Here is a 19,286-nt window from a genome sequence, read left to right on the forward strand (position 1 = left end):
ATATTTAACTTCATTTTTCTATAACTATGATATATGTTCAAAGTATTCATCAATGTTACACATAAAGTCTTCCTTATGATACTCTAAGTGCCAAACCTTGTACCACTCAAACCTAATAATCAGATCAAAGTCCTAATCATACTTAAAGTACCCATATCTTATTCCCACTCAAACCAATCATATGTTACTTTTTGTATAATTTTTAAAACAACTTTTAAAGCACCTATCAAAAAATTGGACCAAACTACCATAACTAAGTGCCTAACCCCATTAGTGTTTGAGTACAAAATAAAGCCAAACTTTTCTAAAAGAAATGCAGATGGGGGACCATAACACATGTATCCACAGCATTCAATAATGACATGCATAGGTCATTATAATTTGTATGTTTGTTTCACTTTGTTGTTTTGTGGCAACTTTAACATCAACTTATTATTTGTTTTTGTCAAAATATTATCTTTGTCTTTGTTTATGTTTTAGATTGGAACACATTACTATAATTAAGTTATCTCTTAGAATTAATTCTCAAGTTAAATACGAGTCTAATTGGTCATCATATGACTTCACTTGATTGCTAACCTCAAAATATTCAATCTAAATCAAACTTTTTTAATCCTTAATTGCAAGATTTATTCATTCATTGACAAGACATCATTAAAATAGTTGTCTGCCTATGTTATTTGATTTTTTTTTTGTAGAACTATGTTATTTGATTTTAATGGAACCCAATACATACTATATGTTAGGTTTACTACAAATCTAGATTTTGCAAATTTATGAATTATGATCTTAATTTCTTAAACACAAACTAGTTCTTGTTGTGCTAAGTGTATTAGAATTGTCTTGACCGGGGTTTGATAAAAATCTAGATTTTGCAAATTTATGAGAAAAGATCCTCTCAATTTCAAAAAAAAATTGCGGAAATAATATTGGTATTTGGACAATTGGATTGTACATATAAAATAATATTTAAATCTAAAAGAAATTGATTAAAGTTGATCGATGGTTGAGATGTAGAAATTGAGTGAAACTGAAATTGAGAGAAAATAAATTGAGAGGATCCTTTCTCCAAATTTATGATGTTAATTTCTTAAACCCAACCTAGTTCTTTGTGCTATCTTGACCGAGTTCGAACTTCAACTTCTTCGTGTAAATTTTCAAAGGCTATTGTTATTTTATCGATCAATAAAAAAAAACATAGAACAATACTAATAAATTGTGGAATAGATTACAAGAGCGAGGAATGATTTTTCCTTTAGCACAATGTCCTATTTATATCTTAGAGGACCTTTAGTTTCATATTATTCAGTAGTTACAACGGTATTATTACATATTATTTTATCTTATTTAAATATATGTATCGGTTTACTTCCAAGGTGAATAATTATAATAGGTATAAAAATAAATAAAAATTATTTGTAAACCTATCAAAAAATATTGTACCAATACATATTCAAATAAGATGTGTATCGAAGAATCACCTCATTTTTTAAGATTAATTTAAGATTCAAAACTATGAATTGTTTGCTTTCCGGAAGATGGCATGGCGACGAACGTGATGAGTTTTTTTAAAAAAAAAAAAATGTAAAACAAAAGTGGTTTGATGAGTAAAAAGGAAGGTACGAAAAGCCACTTCCTCAATTTATAATAAGTGGGTCGAGACTTATTAGTCTAACAAAACCCATTGTATTGTTTAATGTCTTTTTTTGTCAACAATTTTTTCCAAGATCTTAAGGAAGGGGCATGATAAATATACCCCGTATCTTCTTACTATGGTCATTTAAAAAAATGTATATAAAAAACATGATGAACATTTCGGTACTTTAGAGTTTAGCTAAATATTTGTGGTGTCCTATAGACAAAATTTAATATTATGTTATATTTTATATTAATTTATATTAAAACAAATTTAAATTTTAAATGAATTTTATCTATAAAATATCAGAAACTAAGCTTTAAGGTACTAAAGAATGTACAGAAAATTATTTCTAGCATACAATAAAATAATGTGTACTATAAATATGTAATGTAATTAATTATGTATCGTAAAGTGCGGGGTGTAGAGAAAAGATAAAATGTTAGATAAGGTATTTTGAAAATTTCATAAAGTATGGGGTGTACCAAGAAATAATGGGGTATATTTATCATCGATTTGTTTTAAAGTTTGGAGGATATCACAGGCTCATGGTAGAGCAAAATAGAGAAATCTTTCACCATTTCTATAAGAGAGTTTATATATAGATTGATAAATGAAAGCTTATGATAATGGCGACGTCTATGGTGCACAAGTACACCACTCGCGATAACGCTATAACGAATACGAATTTTATAAAATTTATCGTTGAATTGAAAGTTTATATTATATAGATCATCTATATAAATTTTAAAAAAAATCAAAAATTCTTTAATGTGTTATTGAGACCAACCAACTAAGAGTAACGGTATTCAATGAAAATTCATAAACCGTTAATCTTGATTAGTCTCAATAACATATCAAATGATTTTCAATTTTTTAAAAATTTATATAGACGATCTATATAATATAAATTTTCAATCCAACGGTGAATTTTATAAAATTCGTATTTATTATCGAGTTATTGACAAGTGGTGCACCGTGCACCACTTCTCTTACTCTTTCATTTTAGCCAAAAGGCTATGATAATATACTTTTAATGTTGAGAGCATTATAACAACATGAATTGGATTTGAAATATTTATCCAAGCCATCTAAAACTCTCTAAAATCCTTCTCTCCTCTCACATCTAAATTTGCAAGCAAAGTCATAGAGTCTGTTTGGGAGGGCGCCTAGGTATATATTTAATATATATTTGAGATTTTAATCTTTTTGAAAAGAAGACTTAGAACCTAAATTTGATGTGAAGTACATTGAAAAATTGACGTATTTTCTCGGAATAACTTTGCAAGATTTAAAAGAATCTTCCTCAATCAACGCAATTAAATTCTTCATTTGCTCAAGGAAACATGAATAATGTGGTGTAGAGCAGTAGAAACACGGATGGATCCCAATGTTAATATATGAAGTGGTAGATCGAGAACGCTATCGATGGCCGGCTAGTCGGATAATTTAGTTGCCACATACAAGGCTAGGCACCACCTTTGTAGTGTTGAGTGTGATAGGCCATTTTATGCACACACCTTGCTTGCTCACTTTAAAGTTATTTTCATAATATTGAGACACCTGAAAGGAACTTAAAAAACGGCAAGCCTACACATTTGCTGATTGGGCAGAAACCATAAATAATACTACATTTGATTTTAAATATAAGTAAAAGTTTATTTTTTAAACTCATCGAATAATTAATGTATATGGTTTATAATATAGACCAAATACATTAATTACTAAATAAATATATAAAAAGTAAAGTTTAACTTATATTTTTTTTTTACAAACAATTTTAACTTATATTTGAAATTTGAGGGAGTGTGAGATATATTTCAGAATACTATAATTTTGCGGGTTGAAATTTGGTTAATCATAATATGTTTCTTGGCCAAACACTTTTGAATCTGCATATCCACCACTAGTCAAGTAAGCATATGTTCTCACAATTTTTTTCTTTCAAAAAAGACAATTTGATAGTTGATAATATAGTTTCCAAAAAAAAAAACTTATTATGAATAAAGACATATTCATATCACTTTGAGGGAGAGTAAAAAATGTTGAAAGTTATTACCATGCTATTAAGTATGAATATTCTAAATTAGGATATAATTTGTGCATGTAGAGAGATTAGTGTCTATTGTCTTACTGTAACATCCCAAACTGTTTTCAGGATGATCGACTGACCCCACAAACCAACACGAGTCTTTTCAGCGTGCTTTGTACTCACTCGCACGCTTTCCGAAAAAACTTCCCAGAAGGTCACTCATCCAAAGACTAGTCCAAGTCAAGCACGCTTAACTGTGGAGTTCTTATCGAATGAGGTATCGAAAAGAAGATGCATCTTGTTGGTATAGGTACTATCCATCAATCCTTATCAGCCTTCCTTCCACCATGCAGTCTCAAACCCGCATAGCCTCAGGATCTTTCTCATTCCGATGTGAATTCGGTTCTTTCCTAGAAGCTGCCAGGAGCCGCACATTGTCATGCCTCATGCACCGACGACCACTCCCTGCGCCCTCGTCAGCCTCGGGTGTTACACTTACTCCCTCCGATTCTATATATAAGAAATATTTGACTTTTTAGATTCATTGTATACTTAATGTATCTAAACAATAATATAGTCTAAATACATAAATTTTATAATGAATCTAAAAAGTAAAATGTTTCTTATATGTAGTACCGGAGGAAGTAATTAACATAACATTTTTCCTTCTTTCTTGTCTATTCATTATGTAATGTACATAGGAAATAATAGTCATGAAAATACATTTCTGTTGTGTTTCCATTATTAACTTTTATAAGTCGTCTTCTTTTTTTTTTTTTTACTAAAACATAACATTCATTCAAATAGATAGATACATTCGATACAAATACAAATTCAATAACGCTAAAAATGAAAAGGATGAATCTGCGAACAAACTCACAACATTCAAGTTAATAGCATAAGATGACATACTCAGGCCTACAAATAATGTGACAAAATAAAAGTTATCGAAATATTCATGTCTTCGGATCTTCATCGTTGATAACCTTGTCATTGATTGAATGTGTAGTTGATCAAGGTAGATCTGTCAATCTGAACCAAACGAACACCGTAAAAAACAAGAAAGCAAACGAACACCGCACGAAGACGGGATCAAACAAACACCGCACGAAGACGGGACGCACTGAGGTAAAAAAACCCACAAAATAAAATAAGAAAACTCTAATATGTGTGAAAACCACTTTCGATACAAATACAAATTCAATAACGCTAAAAATGAAAAGGATGAATCTGCGAACAAACTCACAACATCCAAGTTAATAGCATAAGATGACATACTCAGGCCTACAAATAATGTGACAAAATAAAAGTTATCGAAATATTCATGTCTTCGGATCTTCATCGTTGATAACCTTGTCATTGATTGAATCTGTAGTTGATCAAGGTAGATCTGTCAATCTGAACCAAACGAACACCGTAAAAAACAAGAAAGCAAACGAACACCGCACGAAGACGGGATCAAACAAACACCGCACGAAGACGGGACGCACTGAGGTAAAAAAATCACAAAATAAAATAAGAAAACTCTAATATGTGTGAAAACCACTTATTTAAGTTAAAGCAGAGGAAAACTGATGCACATGGGTGATTCCGGGTCAAAGCAATCCAAACTAAAAACGATATTGATCTCTGTTGAAGTCAGCTGGATTGTTCAATTTACATATTTTCATACTACACCTTCACAAATCAATATGACAACTAAGAACACTAAGACCATCGTTTGCTCAAGTTTCCTTCCATTCCTTCGTTGAGTGATGAATAAAGCAATCCAAACTAGCACAACGATATTGATTCAAATACTAGGAAAAAATAATTATAATGTGCTAAATAAATCAAACACTAGATAAAATATGATATTTGGTACGAGACAAATTATAACTAATAAAAAAATTTAAAATAATTATCATATATACTAATTAAATCATATGCGGGATAAAATACGATATTTATTCAAATACTAGAAAAAATAATTATCGGCACGAGATAAAAATTATTTTGAGTTATGTTTCCATAAGAATTAAGGACAACCCTAAATAAATAATTTTCAAAATGAACAAGTGGTCAAGTTGCGTCAAAGTATATGTGGTCAACGTTCCATCATGTGGTTATGTTTATATATTTAATAATACCCACAAACTACGACGCTATCCTTTCAATTCAATTCAATTGAATTCAACAATTACCGTTCCGTTTTTTGTGCGCTCTCACGCGCCATATATAAGTAAAGTAACAAACCCTCTCTTTCTTTCTTTCTCTCACATCACATATTCATTCACACTGACCCACCTTAGTAGTTGGTTATGGTTTGTTTTGAACTCTGATTCCTTTCAATTTCAATTAGAAGAAGAAGATAGTAACAGTAACAGAAAAACAGAATTGAATTGATGGAGAATTTTCTCAATCCCAAGGATTTTGAATTAGAAAACAAGGATCGTTCAATCGAAAATCTCAGTAGATGGAGATCTGCAGTTTCTTTGGTCAAGAATCCTCGGAGGAGATTTCGCCACGCCGCAGATCTAGTCCAACGCCGTCGAGCAGAGGAAAATCTCAAGAAAATTCAGGTTTCATCACTTTCTTTATTCCATATATATTTTCTTCTTCAATCTCTTTTTTCTGTATATGCGTTTGTCTTGTCCTTTCAACCATGAGTACCGTTAAAATGATGAAGTACATTTTCGTGGTAGGTAGGGTCCAAAAATAGCGTCCGTAGTAATTCATTAAATCTCTGAGTGGTAGATATCAGATAAAAAAGTATCTATGAAGTACAGACACTTAAATTAGGTGTCTCTGCATCGGATACACGACACCGATATTTATAATTATACTGGATTATATGGTTTTTCAAATTATCATGGATTTGTTATAATTCACTGAATTTTTTCATACTGGTATGATGATGTGGATTCATTAACTTAGATTTTTTTTTTTACAGAATAACTACTGAAATTTATTTAAGAATTAATCTTTCCCAACAAATATATGTAATTTAAGAGACTTAAATGGTAGAAAGGAAAACAAAGAAATGGTCCTTTTGTAAAGAAGGACACTAATTGGAAATGGACCTAAGAGCATCCACAATGGAGCACTTCATTTTTTAGTACTTAAACGGTCCCACATAGACACATCATCAATTTATTATTTTTTTAATAATAGTACCTAATAGGTACTCAACCCCTCCAATGGAGCATTTCTTAAAAAGTTCTAAAATGGGTCTCATCAATAACTCCACATCATTAAAATTTGAAATTTAATTTAAAATAATATTGTCAAATTAAACTTTTTTGAATATATTAAATAAAGTGGGTCCCATAAAAAGAAGAGAGAGTTCTTATATTAGAAGTGGTACCTATTAGGTACTAAAATATTTTGTGCTCCAATGGTAGTACCTAATAAGTACCATGAGTACCTAATAGGTACTACACCATTGGAGATGGTCTAACACTGTAATAGAAGATAAATCGAATGCATTTTGTACGGAGTGTATTGAAATTAACCTCTAAACATAAATGAATGTTATTGTATAATGTTTCTATTATTAGTTAGAACTTAGAGTTAGAGTTAGAAGTGAAATCCTATGTGCTAAGAGAGGGGGAGAAGAGTGTCTGAGTTTACAATGTTGCTTATTTATTTATGTTATGTTATAATATATTTGAGGTAATATTTATTAATTGGAAAATGCTCCTTACGAACTACCAACAAATGAAATGCACTCTAGTGGTGATTGACGTTAAATTTGATAGGGATGATCACAATTCAATCATCTTCGTCTCTTTTGCATCACACAAAAATAACCGGGGGCTTCATTATCAAAAAAATTGATAGGAAGAATCACAGTTCATTCCTCGCAACTGCATTCGGGAGTGGGCTGTTATTAAAAATGACCTCCGAACCAGATTAAACGGTTCAGCGGACGGGATACTACTAGTGAAAACTAAAAAAAAAACAAAAAAAGAGAGAGAAATGAATGCACGACATTATGTAGGCATTGATTTTCACCATTACATGGCCATTATTGTGTCATTTCCTTCGTACGATTTAACAATGCTGTTACTAATTTAATGTTACACGATATTAGTTTTTAAGTAAAATAAAAAAATAATATTAGTTTTAGAATTTCTCCAATTATTTTCACAAAAAATATTTTTTTTACTTTTAATTTATCTACAATGTCTTTTGCTTATTAAAAAAGTTTTAACGATGAATTGAGAAGAAATGACGTTGTTCTTCTGTCTGTTTCGCTGGCCCATAAGTATATACCATTTAGTATTATTTCCACATGATAGTAATGGGCAGCACTACTGAAATTTTTGGCCAAGTGCTATGCATCTTTATGTTACGTTTATTTTATATTTTCTGTTTTACATTTTCATGACTTTAGCATATGCTCATTAGTCATTACATGTGACATTGTATAATACTATACTATAATGAACAATGACTTATGCACGATTGCCACTTTACGAATACACATTAGAATATGAAAGACTTTCTAATTTGCCGTCTAGTGTAGTAATTTCCTCCGATCATTGTTGTCATGGTGTGATTCTTTTTTTAAATAAAAAGTATTCTACTTTTCAAAAGTTATACTTTACAAAAGCATTTGTTTTCTTAAATATAAAACCGTTAGACGCCACATACTTCTTATCAAAAACCTTGTCTTATGTCTGCATGTCTTAGTTAAATTTATAAAATAATGTCAAAATTATTAAGTTTGATGTTATTATCAGAGTTTGAATACCGACTCTTTTATTTATGTTTGTTTACGATGACTTTACCATTTTATCTTATATATGTAAAAAAAAATTTGTCTTCTTACCTAAAAAAAATGGTGCTATGTACCAAAAAAAAAGCTGCTAATTTAGACTAATTTTTATTTTTTGTTCTTACACCATGAAGGAAATGCTACAATTGAGTGTATCAAACTAGTGTAAGACCCGTGCGGATGCACGGGTTTAATTAAAATATTTAATTAATACATAATCTAACAATTATTTTCAACCATAAATAGTAAAAATTATAAAGGATAAATTTTTTATAAATAAATTAAAAATAAAATTTCCCAAAGGTAAGACCAGATTATTAAAACTAATTGATATTTATATTCAAAGTCCGTACTACAGACACATGTTGCATGAGCATAAATAAATAAACTTTCAAATCATTGAAGCTAATGATAAGTTATCAAACATAATGACAATAAATCAGGTTCAATAACTTTGTCGATAAAACACATCAGAGACATGAGATTTATCACAAACAAAGTATTTCATAATATATATTTATCTTGAATGGAGGTCTTGCACATGATCGTAGATATGATGACCAATATATTCTTAATCCTTTAGCTTCTTTTTGAATCACTTTAGCACATTTGAATATTTGATCACAAAGTAATGATACAATTATTATCTGCACAGACCAACCCAAATAGATAAATTTCAATTCTAACTATAAGTAAATTACAAACCAATTAATATTCATCATCAGGAATAAGGGCATTCCACGACTTAATAAAATTACATACCATATATTAAAGAAAAATACCAAGACCTAGAAAACCATCAACAATTAATCATTAATATCAATCAAACGATACCGCGTCTACGATAATCATCGCAATCTTCACAATCTGCCAGATCTATTTCAACGACCTCAATATAAAAAACAATCTTAAATTCTTTCTATCCAATTTGTTGTCCCATTGAAATGCAATTTTCAACAATATAGGGTTCAATATAATTAGCTAAATCCTTGCTAATGGGTAAATTGGCCAACCTTCGAGATAAAATGAAAGATAAAATAGAGAGATAGAAAAGAGGAATCTTGAAACTGTATTTATAGATAGGAGATACAATAAAATCACTTTCGGTTGGTATAGGTTGAAGTCCAGCCAAAGGCTGAACAAAAAGCTTATAGAATCCTTGTACATGAAGTTCTATTGTTATTGCTTTTTCATCGGAACTATTTGCAGACACTTTAGTAGTTTCTGCACTAATTGTGTGGTTATAGATTTTGCTAGGAATTTTAAGTTTCCATAGATCTAACATTTGGAGTGGAGTAAGGTTTGTGGGATTATTTGAGGAAGAAGACATTGAAATGGAGTAAGGTTTGTGGAGTAAGGTTTGCACACGTTACCTTGGTGTGAATAATCTCATCTATGAATATATGATTCTACACAATGACATAAGAAACAAATAACTTGATACACAATGACCATTAATCGATGAAAATTACAAAATTTGTAAGGTTCTTCAAATCAAAATTACCTATTAGGTAATCATAGTTAACAGAGTAGCTAGCCACTTCAGCAAGATCGGTGAAAGAAAATCCCAAAATAGGAATATCAGAACTCGCAAAATTCTGAACTTTGGTATTCGATCGAAAAATCAATTTGTAAGGATGCAGAGTTGTACGATAAAATCCAACGACTGGAACAACATCAAAGTTTGATAGCTTATAAACTTCCCCTTCCTTTAATTTATTCTGGAATAGGTAAACCAATTCTTTCCTTATCAAGGCATGAATCTTACCTCCCTGTGTATTATTCAAAGTTTCGTTATTTATAGATCAACCATCACCAAGAACACGAGAAACATATCAAAACAAAACCAAAAAAAAATAATCATACACAATAATCAATTCTATGAATTAGCAAACAAACCAAATATTACGAACAAACCTTCTCATCTATCAGCACCATTTCCATAGAGTTCAACTCATTAGGCTTCATAAAAGAAGAAATTGCCCACATACGGAGGACACGAACTTTGAACTTCCATGAATTATGCCCAGGAAGAACATCGCACAACATGTCAAATTGGGTTGCCATTTCGAAATCGAATTGGATGACTGATTCAGCCTCAAATGCAATGGAAGAAGAAAAGAAATTATGGATATTTATAAGTGAGAATCACAAACAATAACACACTGTTGAGAATAGTCTTATTCAAATGATTATAGAGAAAAGAAGAATCAGAATATATTCTTACCCAATTGCTAGAAACAAAGCCGCATAGTATTCTCATAATCAGAATCAATTTACGCGCGCAAAGCTTTTGAAAAACGAATCTAAAACACCCTATTAAGCTGGAACAATCGCACATGATAAGCTGGCAGTGTTTCTGTGAGCATGTTGGTGTGAAAGCTCCTGGAACGGCGAAGAGAACGGCTTTTTTGCCTTTTGTTAGGTCGGAAACTGTTATGGTTTGGACTTCGCCGGCGGGGTCGAGGTATGAGAAGGTGGATTCGGGAAGTTTGTCGCCGACGGAGATGGTGGCGGAGATTTTGGATGAAGTGGAAAATCGGAGAGGTTTTGGGTTGAAACGGTTGAGTTTGAGGGGGAGGGTAAAATTGGAAGAGAGGGTTTTGGTTTTGGGAGATAAGAGTGATGTGGTGGTGGAAGAAGAGAGGAGTCTAGAGAAAGAGAGAGATGTATCCATTGATGAGAATTTTGAGGTACAATCTAATAGTAAAAACCCTATTTTTTCTAAACAAACAGTGGCCCAATCAAGGAGAGTTCAGTATTTTGAAAACTGGATGATTTTTGGCTGAAATAGTTCTCGACGAATGGGTTTGCATTGTTATATAATATATAGGATTAGTCATTTCAAGAGTTGGTTGTTGGTGGGGTATAAATGCCACAAATTAGTCTATAATTTTGAAATTTTCAAATGTATAAATTAGTAAAAAAACACAAACACATGCCTGCTTTTTCCTCAAAATAATAAAAACATATGCCTACCTTTTTTTATTAAGGCCTATATAAATTTATCTTAATAATACTTACAAATTCTAGTCTAAATTCATCTTAATAATACTATTGTACTACTATGGTTTTTAATATGAATTCAATTAACATGTACTATTGTACTACTATGATATAAGGTTTATATAAATTCATCTTAATAATACTATTGTACTACTGTGGTTTTTAATATGAATTCAATCAACATGTACTATTTTGTACTACTATGATATAAAGTACATGTTAGCAAAATTCATATACTACTCCGTATATATTAAATCAATTTGCCACGTTATGCTTTGTTATTTCAATGATGCTGTGATGCAAGACCCCAAAAAATATTTTAGTATTTGTTAGTGTTATTTTAAGTTAAAGTGTTTTAATAATCAAATTACAACATTGGTCAGACGGCATTAACGTGTGATCTGGAGATGAAAAGAGACTCATTCGTTAACACTATTTTTCAAACTCTTATTATTTTTTATTTTTTTATTTTTTGGTACATCAAACTCTTATTATTTAAATTTACATGTAACCTACCGTATAAAAAATAGAGGAGGATTTAATATATATTGTTAGAGATTAAGATTTACGTGTAACTCTTATTATTTTAATCTGTACGTATTTAATAAAATCATGATATGTAAATATTTCTTGAAATATTTTAAGAACAAATCTGTTAGAATGTCACTATAATATTATTTGATTGAATATATATTGTTACTGCATAGTAGTAAATCTCTAGCAAATGTTTAACAAAAAAAATTTAATTTATTCAAAAAAAAAATCTCTAACAAATATGACCCATACGATATTGTAACAAATTTCATCATAAAAAAAAGAAAAGAAGATATTGTAGCAAATTTCAGCCAATAAAAAAAATGTATTATCTGGCGGATTTTACGTGGACCACATTCACAAAAAAATGGTATATATATATGATGGTTTAATTTTGTCTTTTTTTCTTTTTGGATACATGTTTAATTTTGTCTTTTACGTAGTAATTTATTTTATTGCTATTTTTCTCTCTTTCTTTTCTTTCTGTATTATTTTCCAACAAAATGCACACATTAGACAATTTTTTTTTATCTTATCACAGTTTATATTTTCAATTTGGTTTCGAATTGTCGTTTACTAATTGGTGCTTTGGATAGAGATAATGCCACTTTCCTTTTTAAAATGAAGTTGAATAGTACTTAAATTAAATCATTTGAACAAAAGTTTCTATTTTACATTTTATATTAAAAAAAAAATGGTTTTCATTAAATAGAATTGAATTAGTTTTTTTATTTTTATATATAATAGAATTGAATTAGTTGATTGCAGGTTTAGAATTAACATAAAATAAATTTGATCACAGAATTAATAGAATATATCTATCTTTACACTTTACATCGATTTTACTTTATCATTTAAATATATTTATTGTTTTAAATATAATTTTAACATATCATTCTCAAATTTAAATTAATTTTAAAAAAATCTATAATTCCACTTGTCTTTCTTGAACTTTCAGTTTTTTCCTTCTGAATGTCAAGTGTTCAACGTTTTCATCTGATTGCAGCTAGCTAGCCACATTGTTAGAATCCTTAAAGTTGAAGCAGATTATTTACTTAAAAGAGGAATCAATTATTATAGTATAGTAATAATGTCATGAAAAATTAGTAGTCAAATAATCAAAAGTTTAAAAAATTATCTTTTCAATACAACCTTTTTGTTTTTGCTTCCTTAACGAGTGTCCTCGTTGCATGATCCATTTGATAAATATCTTTTAGTGTTGATGTGTCCTCTATAAAATCTGTTTCTTCATATACATACTGTCAATTGGTTATTACTAGTTTGACTATATTATCTTTATATCCAACATCAGGGGAAGTTTCGCACTGTTATCAACGTTCAACGAGCAGCACTGCATTTTACAGATGGTATGGTGCTCTAATTTCTATAATAATTGAAATTCATATAATTGTTTCTGATAAACTTTACAAAAAGCAGTTATAGGAAAACAGAAGTTTTCCATTTACCATGAGGCTTCTAAGAACTAGAATTCCCACAATAGTTGAAACAACTTTTGTATCTATAATTTATAAAGGAGTGCTAGCAATATATTCTCAACAACACATTATTCAATACACTCTCTGTTATTGGTTGAAATTCAAGTGGACCCTCTAAATAATGTGGGTTTAATATAAATTTCAACAGTAAAGAATAGTGTACTGGGAATAGTATATTAGAGTGTGCTGCTAGTATTTTTCTAATTAATATTTAAAAGCCCCGACTTTGAATTCCTTTATACTACTTTTAAGGTCTAACTTCTTCCATAAGCTAATTCAAACTGGTCTGGTTGTCTTATGCAGCTATTAGTACACCTGAATTCAAGGTATCAGAAAAAACTAGAGCAGCTGGTTTTGGTATCGAACCAGATGATATTGCATCAGTTGTTCGAAGCCATGATTACAAGAACTATACAAAAGTTGGTGAAGTTCAAGGGATTATAAATAAACTTTCAGTCTCAGTTGATGAAGGTGTCATTCAAGACAGTATAGATAGTAGGCAAGAGATTTATGGACTCAACCGATATACTGAGAAGCCATCTAAAAGCTTTCTGATGTTTGTTTGGGATGCACTGCATGACTTGACACTGATCATTCTAATGGTTTGTGCTTTAGTTTCCATAGGTATAGGGCTTCCCACTGAAGGGTGGCCAAAGGGTGTTTATGATGGTCTTGGTATCTTACTTAGTATACTCTTGGTAGTCACTGTTACAGCTGTAAGTGACTACCAGCAATCTCTGCAGTTCTTAGATTTGGACAAAGAGAAGAAAAAGATCGCTGTTCATGTTACCAGGGATGGTAAAAGACAGAAGGTCTCAATTTACGACTTGGTAGTAGGAGATATAGTTCATTTGTCCACTGGTGATCAAGTTCCAGCTGATGGAATTTTTATACAAGGATATTTATTGCTAATTGATGAATCAAGTTTGTCAGGTGAGAGCGAACCTGTAAATATAGACAGTCGAAGACCTTTTCTTCTTTCGGGAACCAAGGTGCAAGACGGTCAGGGGAAGATGATAGTTACAACTGTTGGCATGAGGACTGAATGGGGAAAGTTGATGGAAACTTTGAGCGAGGGAGGAGAGGATGAGACTCCACTTCAGGTGAAATTGAACGGAGTTGCTACAGTTATTGGTAAAATTGGTTTAACTTTTGCTGTGCTGACATTTTTGGTGTTGACAGTACGATTTGTGGTTGAAAAAGCAGTTAATGGAGAATTCAGTAGTTGGTCTTCAGAGGATGCACTGAAGTTACTGGACTACTTTGCTATTGCTGTAACCATAATTGTTGTTGCGATTCCTGAAGGATTACCGTTAGCTGTAACACTCAGTCTTGCTTTTGCGATGAAAAAATTGATGAATGATAGGGCTCTTGTGAGACATCTTTCTGCTTGTGAGACTATGGGGTCAGCTAGTTGCATTTGCACCGATAAGACAGGAACATTGACAACCAACCATATGGTGGTCGATAAAATTTGGATATGCGAAAAGACCACGGAGATAAAAGGTGATGAGAGTAATGATAAATTGAAATCAGAGATATCTGATGAAGTTCTAAGCATCCTTTTGCAGGCTATATTTCAGAATACTTCTGCGGAAGTAGTTAAAGACAAAGAAGGAAAGCAGACAATATTGGGAACACCAACAGAATCTGCAATATTGGAATTTGGCTTGGTTTCAGGTGGTGATTTCGATGCACAGCGTAAATCTTGTAAGATACTTAAGGTTGAGCCTTTCAATTCCGACAGGAAGAAGATGTCTGTACTCATAGGTCTTCCCGATGGAGGGGTTCGAGCTTTCTGCAAAGGTGCATCAGAAATAGTGTTGAAAATGTGTGGTAAAATAATTGATAGTAATGGAACAACTGTTGATCTTCCTGAAGAGAAAGCAAAGATTGTGAATGACATTATAGATGGATTTGCCAATGAAGCTTTGAGAACTCTTTGTTTGGCTGTCAAAGAGATAGATGAATCACAAGACAAAACCAGAATCCCTGAAAATGGGTATACTCTGATAGCCATTGTGGGAATCAAGGATCCTGTGCGCCCTGGAGTTAAGGAAGCTGTTCAAAAATGTTTAGCAGCTGGAATAAGTGTCCGCATGGTCACCGGTGATAACATAAATACAGCTAAGGCTATAGCTAGAGAATGTGGTATACTTACTGAAGGCGGTGTAGCTATAGAAGGACCAGAATTTCGCAATTTGTCTCCAGAACAAATGAAGGATATCATACCAAGAATTCAGGTTTTGATCTCATATTATGATGTTCTGAGACTTTCAACTCTCTTTTTATATGTTGTCTTTCTAATATGATTATTATGGTTTCAGGTAATGGCACGATCGTTACCTCTTGACAAGCATACCTTGGTAACCCGTTTGAGGAATATGTTTGGTGAGGTTGTAGCTGTTACTGGTGATGGAACCAATGATGCTCCTGCACTGCATGAGTCAGACATTGGACTTGCCATGGGAATTGCTGGAACCGAGGTTTGTTTATAGTAATTATTTGTTTACCATGGTGAATCAGACAGTATTATCTGTAACAATCTACTGCACTTTTCTTATGTAGTTGCTTTGGATCTTGTTTAAGGAAGAAAAAAGTTATATACAATTGTATTTATATTATGTGTTGCTCAAATCAATAGATCAGCCTAATTGTTGAACAGTTTTGTAGTTATCTCTATCAAGGAAGCAGTAGATAAGTAAAAATGCAGTTTTTCAAAATCTTTTCCATACCCTCTCTTCGATCCATAAACATTGATGTCTTTTGAGACATAAACTCGTTTTCTTACCTTTTATACCTTGTAAATGTTTCCACATGATTGCTACATGTTATATTTTGTTGGTAATCCAGTTATTCCCCCAGAATAAAGCATTTTTTCCTTAAATAATGTTCTAAAATGATATGACTTTTGAGCAGCACTTATTTTCTTTTTAGAATTTGTTCTGCTTGTTCCAACATCTGTTTTATGTTGACGCCTAATCGATGTTCAATACTATTGTACCTTTTACAGGTTGCCAAAGAAAATGCTGATGTGATTATAATGGATGACAACTTCACTACTATTGTCAAAGTGGCCAAATGGGGACGGGCTATATACATAAACATTCAAAAATTTGTGCAGTTTCAGTTAACAGTCAATGTTGTTGCTCTGATTACTAACTTTGTTTCTGCATGCATCACTGGTCTGTTGATATTTATAGAAGTTTTTTTTTCTTCCATTAAATGTTATTGAATATGTTTCAAGGAACTGAGATTAAACTTTCTTCATTATTTTCAGGAGCTGCTCCTCTAACAGCCGTTCAATTGCTTTGGGTTAACTTGATTATGGACACTCTTGGTGCATTGGCACTGGCTACTGAACCTCCTAATGATGGACTTATGGAAAGACAACCAGTTGGAAGGAAAGCAAGTTTCATTACCAAACCAATGTGGAGGAATATCTTTGGTCAAAGTGTGTATCAACTAATTATCCTTGGAGTTCTAAATTTTGAGGGGAAGAGGATACTTGGACTAAGCGGCTCAGATGCAACTGCAGTACTCAACACTTTGATATTCAACTCCTTTGTATTTTGCCAGGTAAAGGGTCTCATGCACCTCAAAGAAACCAACTATGATTTATTTTAACCAACATTTTAAAAACCGAATCAAAATTTCGGACCACCAACATTTCTGAGTCATCGACTCATTTTTTTACTTAAATACTCGTGTAATGCATTAAAAAAAATGTACTAGTATACAAAATGATCCAGTTCCATTCTGTTTTGCTTACTTTGTTTTTATTCCCTGTCTTTTACCAGGTATTCAATGAGATAAACAGCAGAGAAATTGAAAAGATAAACATATTCAGAGGCATGTTTGACAGTTGGATATTTCTAAGTGTTATTATCGCCACAGCGGTATTTCAAGTAATCATAGTTGAGTTCCTAGGAACATTTGCCAGCACAGTGCCTCTAACCTGGCAATTCTGGTTACTCAGTGTGTTATTTGGTCTACTTAGCATGCCTTTAGCTGCTATCCTCAAATGCATACCGGTTGAAAGAGATGCCACAAAGCAACATCATGATGGTTATGAGGCACTTCCTCCTGGTCCTGAAAGTGTGTGATTTTGTTCTCCTTTCATTTTCTTTTGTGCAAACCTGGATGAAATTTTGGTTCTTTTCTTTTCATTTGTCGATTTTGAGAAACTAATCTCGCGGAAAAAAGTGGATGAAAATCCATACACCAACATTTTTACCAAAGTATTTTTGGTAGAAAAGTAGGCTGTCTTTGTACAAATACTTTAATGTGCAATACGTTTTGAAGTTTGTGTTAAACTCATTTTTCGTTTTTTCCTTATTACACAATATACTGCAAAGATGTCAACAAGCACCATATTCAATAACAATTTTGTCAAGTTGAAACTATAAGTTCTTGATTTAGGAATACAACTTTATTTATAGCACTACGTCTGTCTACTTTTGCAACTTAGTTTTTTTTTTTTTTTTTTGACAAATACTTTTGCAACTTAGTTACATCTTGAAATTTATGATATTAAGTGATAAAATAGTAAGCATTTATTAAGTGCTAGTGTAAAAATGATTGTTTTTCGAGGCCTGTATGGCAATATTTTCACATAGGCAAATCAAATATACATGTACTACTCCGTCCCAAAATACAAGCAAAAAGTGGTCAACTAAAGTGGATGTATTTGGTTAAAAATTTAGTCCAAATACTTTCACTTTGGTTGACCACTTTTTGAGGGAGTATTTTATTCATTACGAGATCAAAGAACAACGTTAAATAGAGAGTGACCAAAACAATAAAGTGATTGGAGGCGTTCTAAGTGAACTAAACACAGGTTGGTGGGAGAATTTCCACATGTTCTTGATCCAACATTGGGCTGTGAAACTCGCCACGCCTCCTCCAAGCTTCATGCTAAGTCGATTGCTTGACTAAGACGATGCCAAGGGATTCCCTAGAAAATTCCTTAGCAATTATTGTTCCTCAAGACATTGGACCTCCATTGTGATCAAGACCTCAAATTCTTGAATGTAACTCTCCAAATCATAGTTATTTCAACTATTTCAATCGTTCAAACACACCACATGCCTTGTCACCAAATCGACGAATTATAGCAATCTCGAAAGAATCCCAAGAACTAAAAAGATATCGTTGAAGCCAAAATCGAACCAATGCACCATTGAGCATTCTATACTAATGATCACCAATCACAAACCCTCATGGCTCATCCAATGTTTTAGCTATGTGTCCGCCCCTGACCATAAGAGACTAGTAACACACTCTAACATACTTTTTTCAACCATTCTCTTCTGATCGATTGGAATTCAAATGGATCTCACTAAATCATGTAAATCCCAATAATTTTAATGGAACTCATTTGATTTTCAACCAATAAAAGACAACATATTAGGAAATCTGTTGCTAACATAATTCTTTGCGATAATAGTAACCAAAGAAAAAACCATTAATCATAAACAATCTAAGAGAAGACGGCCAACACCCACAAACATTATATTTTATTTTTGTTCATTTTGATTTGGAAATTGTGTTTAAACTTTTGTTTAACTGAGCCATAAGTGTAACCTAATTAAAAACCTAACGTCTACGATGCCCAGAGAGATTTTACCATAAAAATGGAGCTCATAGTTTTTTCTTTTAATATGTCAATATGTAAAAAAGAGTTCAAAAAAATGTAATGCTCTAATTGTCCCTATTATCACATCTAAATGAAGTATCTCAAACATATTCGGCAATTTTTTTTAAAAAAATCAATAATTCTTTTTAATATTTCGATGATACATGTTACACTTAAGATAT

The 19,286-nt window shown here is 31.7% G+C and overlaps 2 protein-coding genes across 3 annotated transcripts; one reads left to right on the forward strand and one right to left on the reverse strand.

Moving 5' to 3' along the window:
* Positions 1–5,731: 5,731 nt before the first annotated feature.
* LOC123902229 (calcium-transporting ATPase 4, plasma membrane-type-like) lies at positions 5,732–17,782 on the forward strand. Its single transcript, XM_045951895.1, has 7 exons — positions 5,732–6,229; positions 13,283–13,337; positions 13,770–15,709; positions 15,794–15,952; positions 16,480–16,651; positions 16,747–17,045; positions 17,267–17,782. Exons 1-7 carry the CDS (start codon positions 6,053–6,055, stop codon positions 17,570–17,572), a joined length of 3,108 nt encoding a protein of 1,035 aa, XP_045807851.1. The 5' UTR covers positions 5,732–6,052; the 3' UTR covers positions 17,573–17,782.
* On the reverse strand, positions 9,853–12,172 carry LOC123902230 (replication factor A protein 1-like). Of its 2 annotated transcripts, XM_045951899.1 has the most exons (3): positions 10,658–10,686; positions 10,348–10,517; positions 9,853–10,202 (listed from the first exon to the last, which is right to left on the reverse strand). In XM_045951899.1, the coding sequence occupies exons 2-3, from the start codon at positions 10,495–10,497 to the stop codon at positions 9,885–9,887; spliced, it is 468 nt and encodes a 155-aa protein (XP_045807855.1). In that variant the 5' UTR covers positions 10,498–10,517; positions 10,658–10,686; the 3' UTR covers positions 9,853–9,884. The 2 variants fall into 2 exon arrangements, with proteins under 2 accessions (XP_045807855.1, XP_045807852.1); XM_045951896.1 differs by having other exon boundaries at positions 10,348–12,172.
* Positions 17,783–19,286: the final 1,504 nt, after the last annotated feature.

Source organism: Trifolium pratense, linkage group LG1 (assembly GCF_020283565.1).
Source record: "Trifolium pratense cultivar HEN17-A07 linkage group LG1, ARS_RC_1.1, whole genome shotgun sequence".
Classification (NCBI taxonomy): Eukaryota; Viridiplantae; Streptophyta; class Magnoliopsida; order Fabales; family Fabaceae; genus Trifolium; species Trifolium pratense.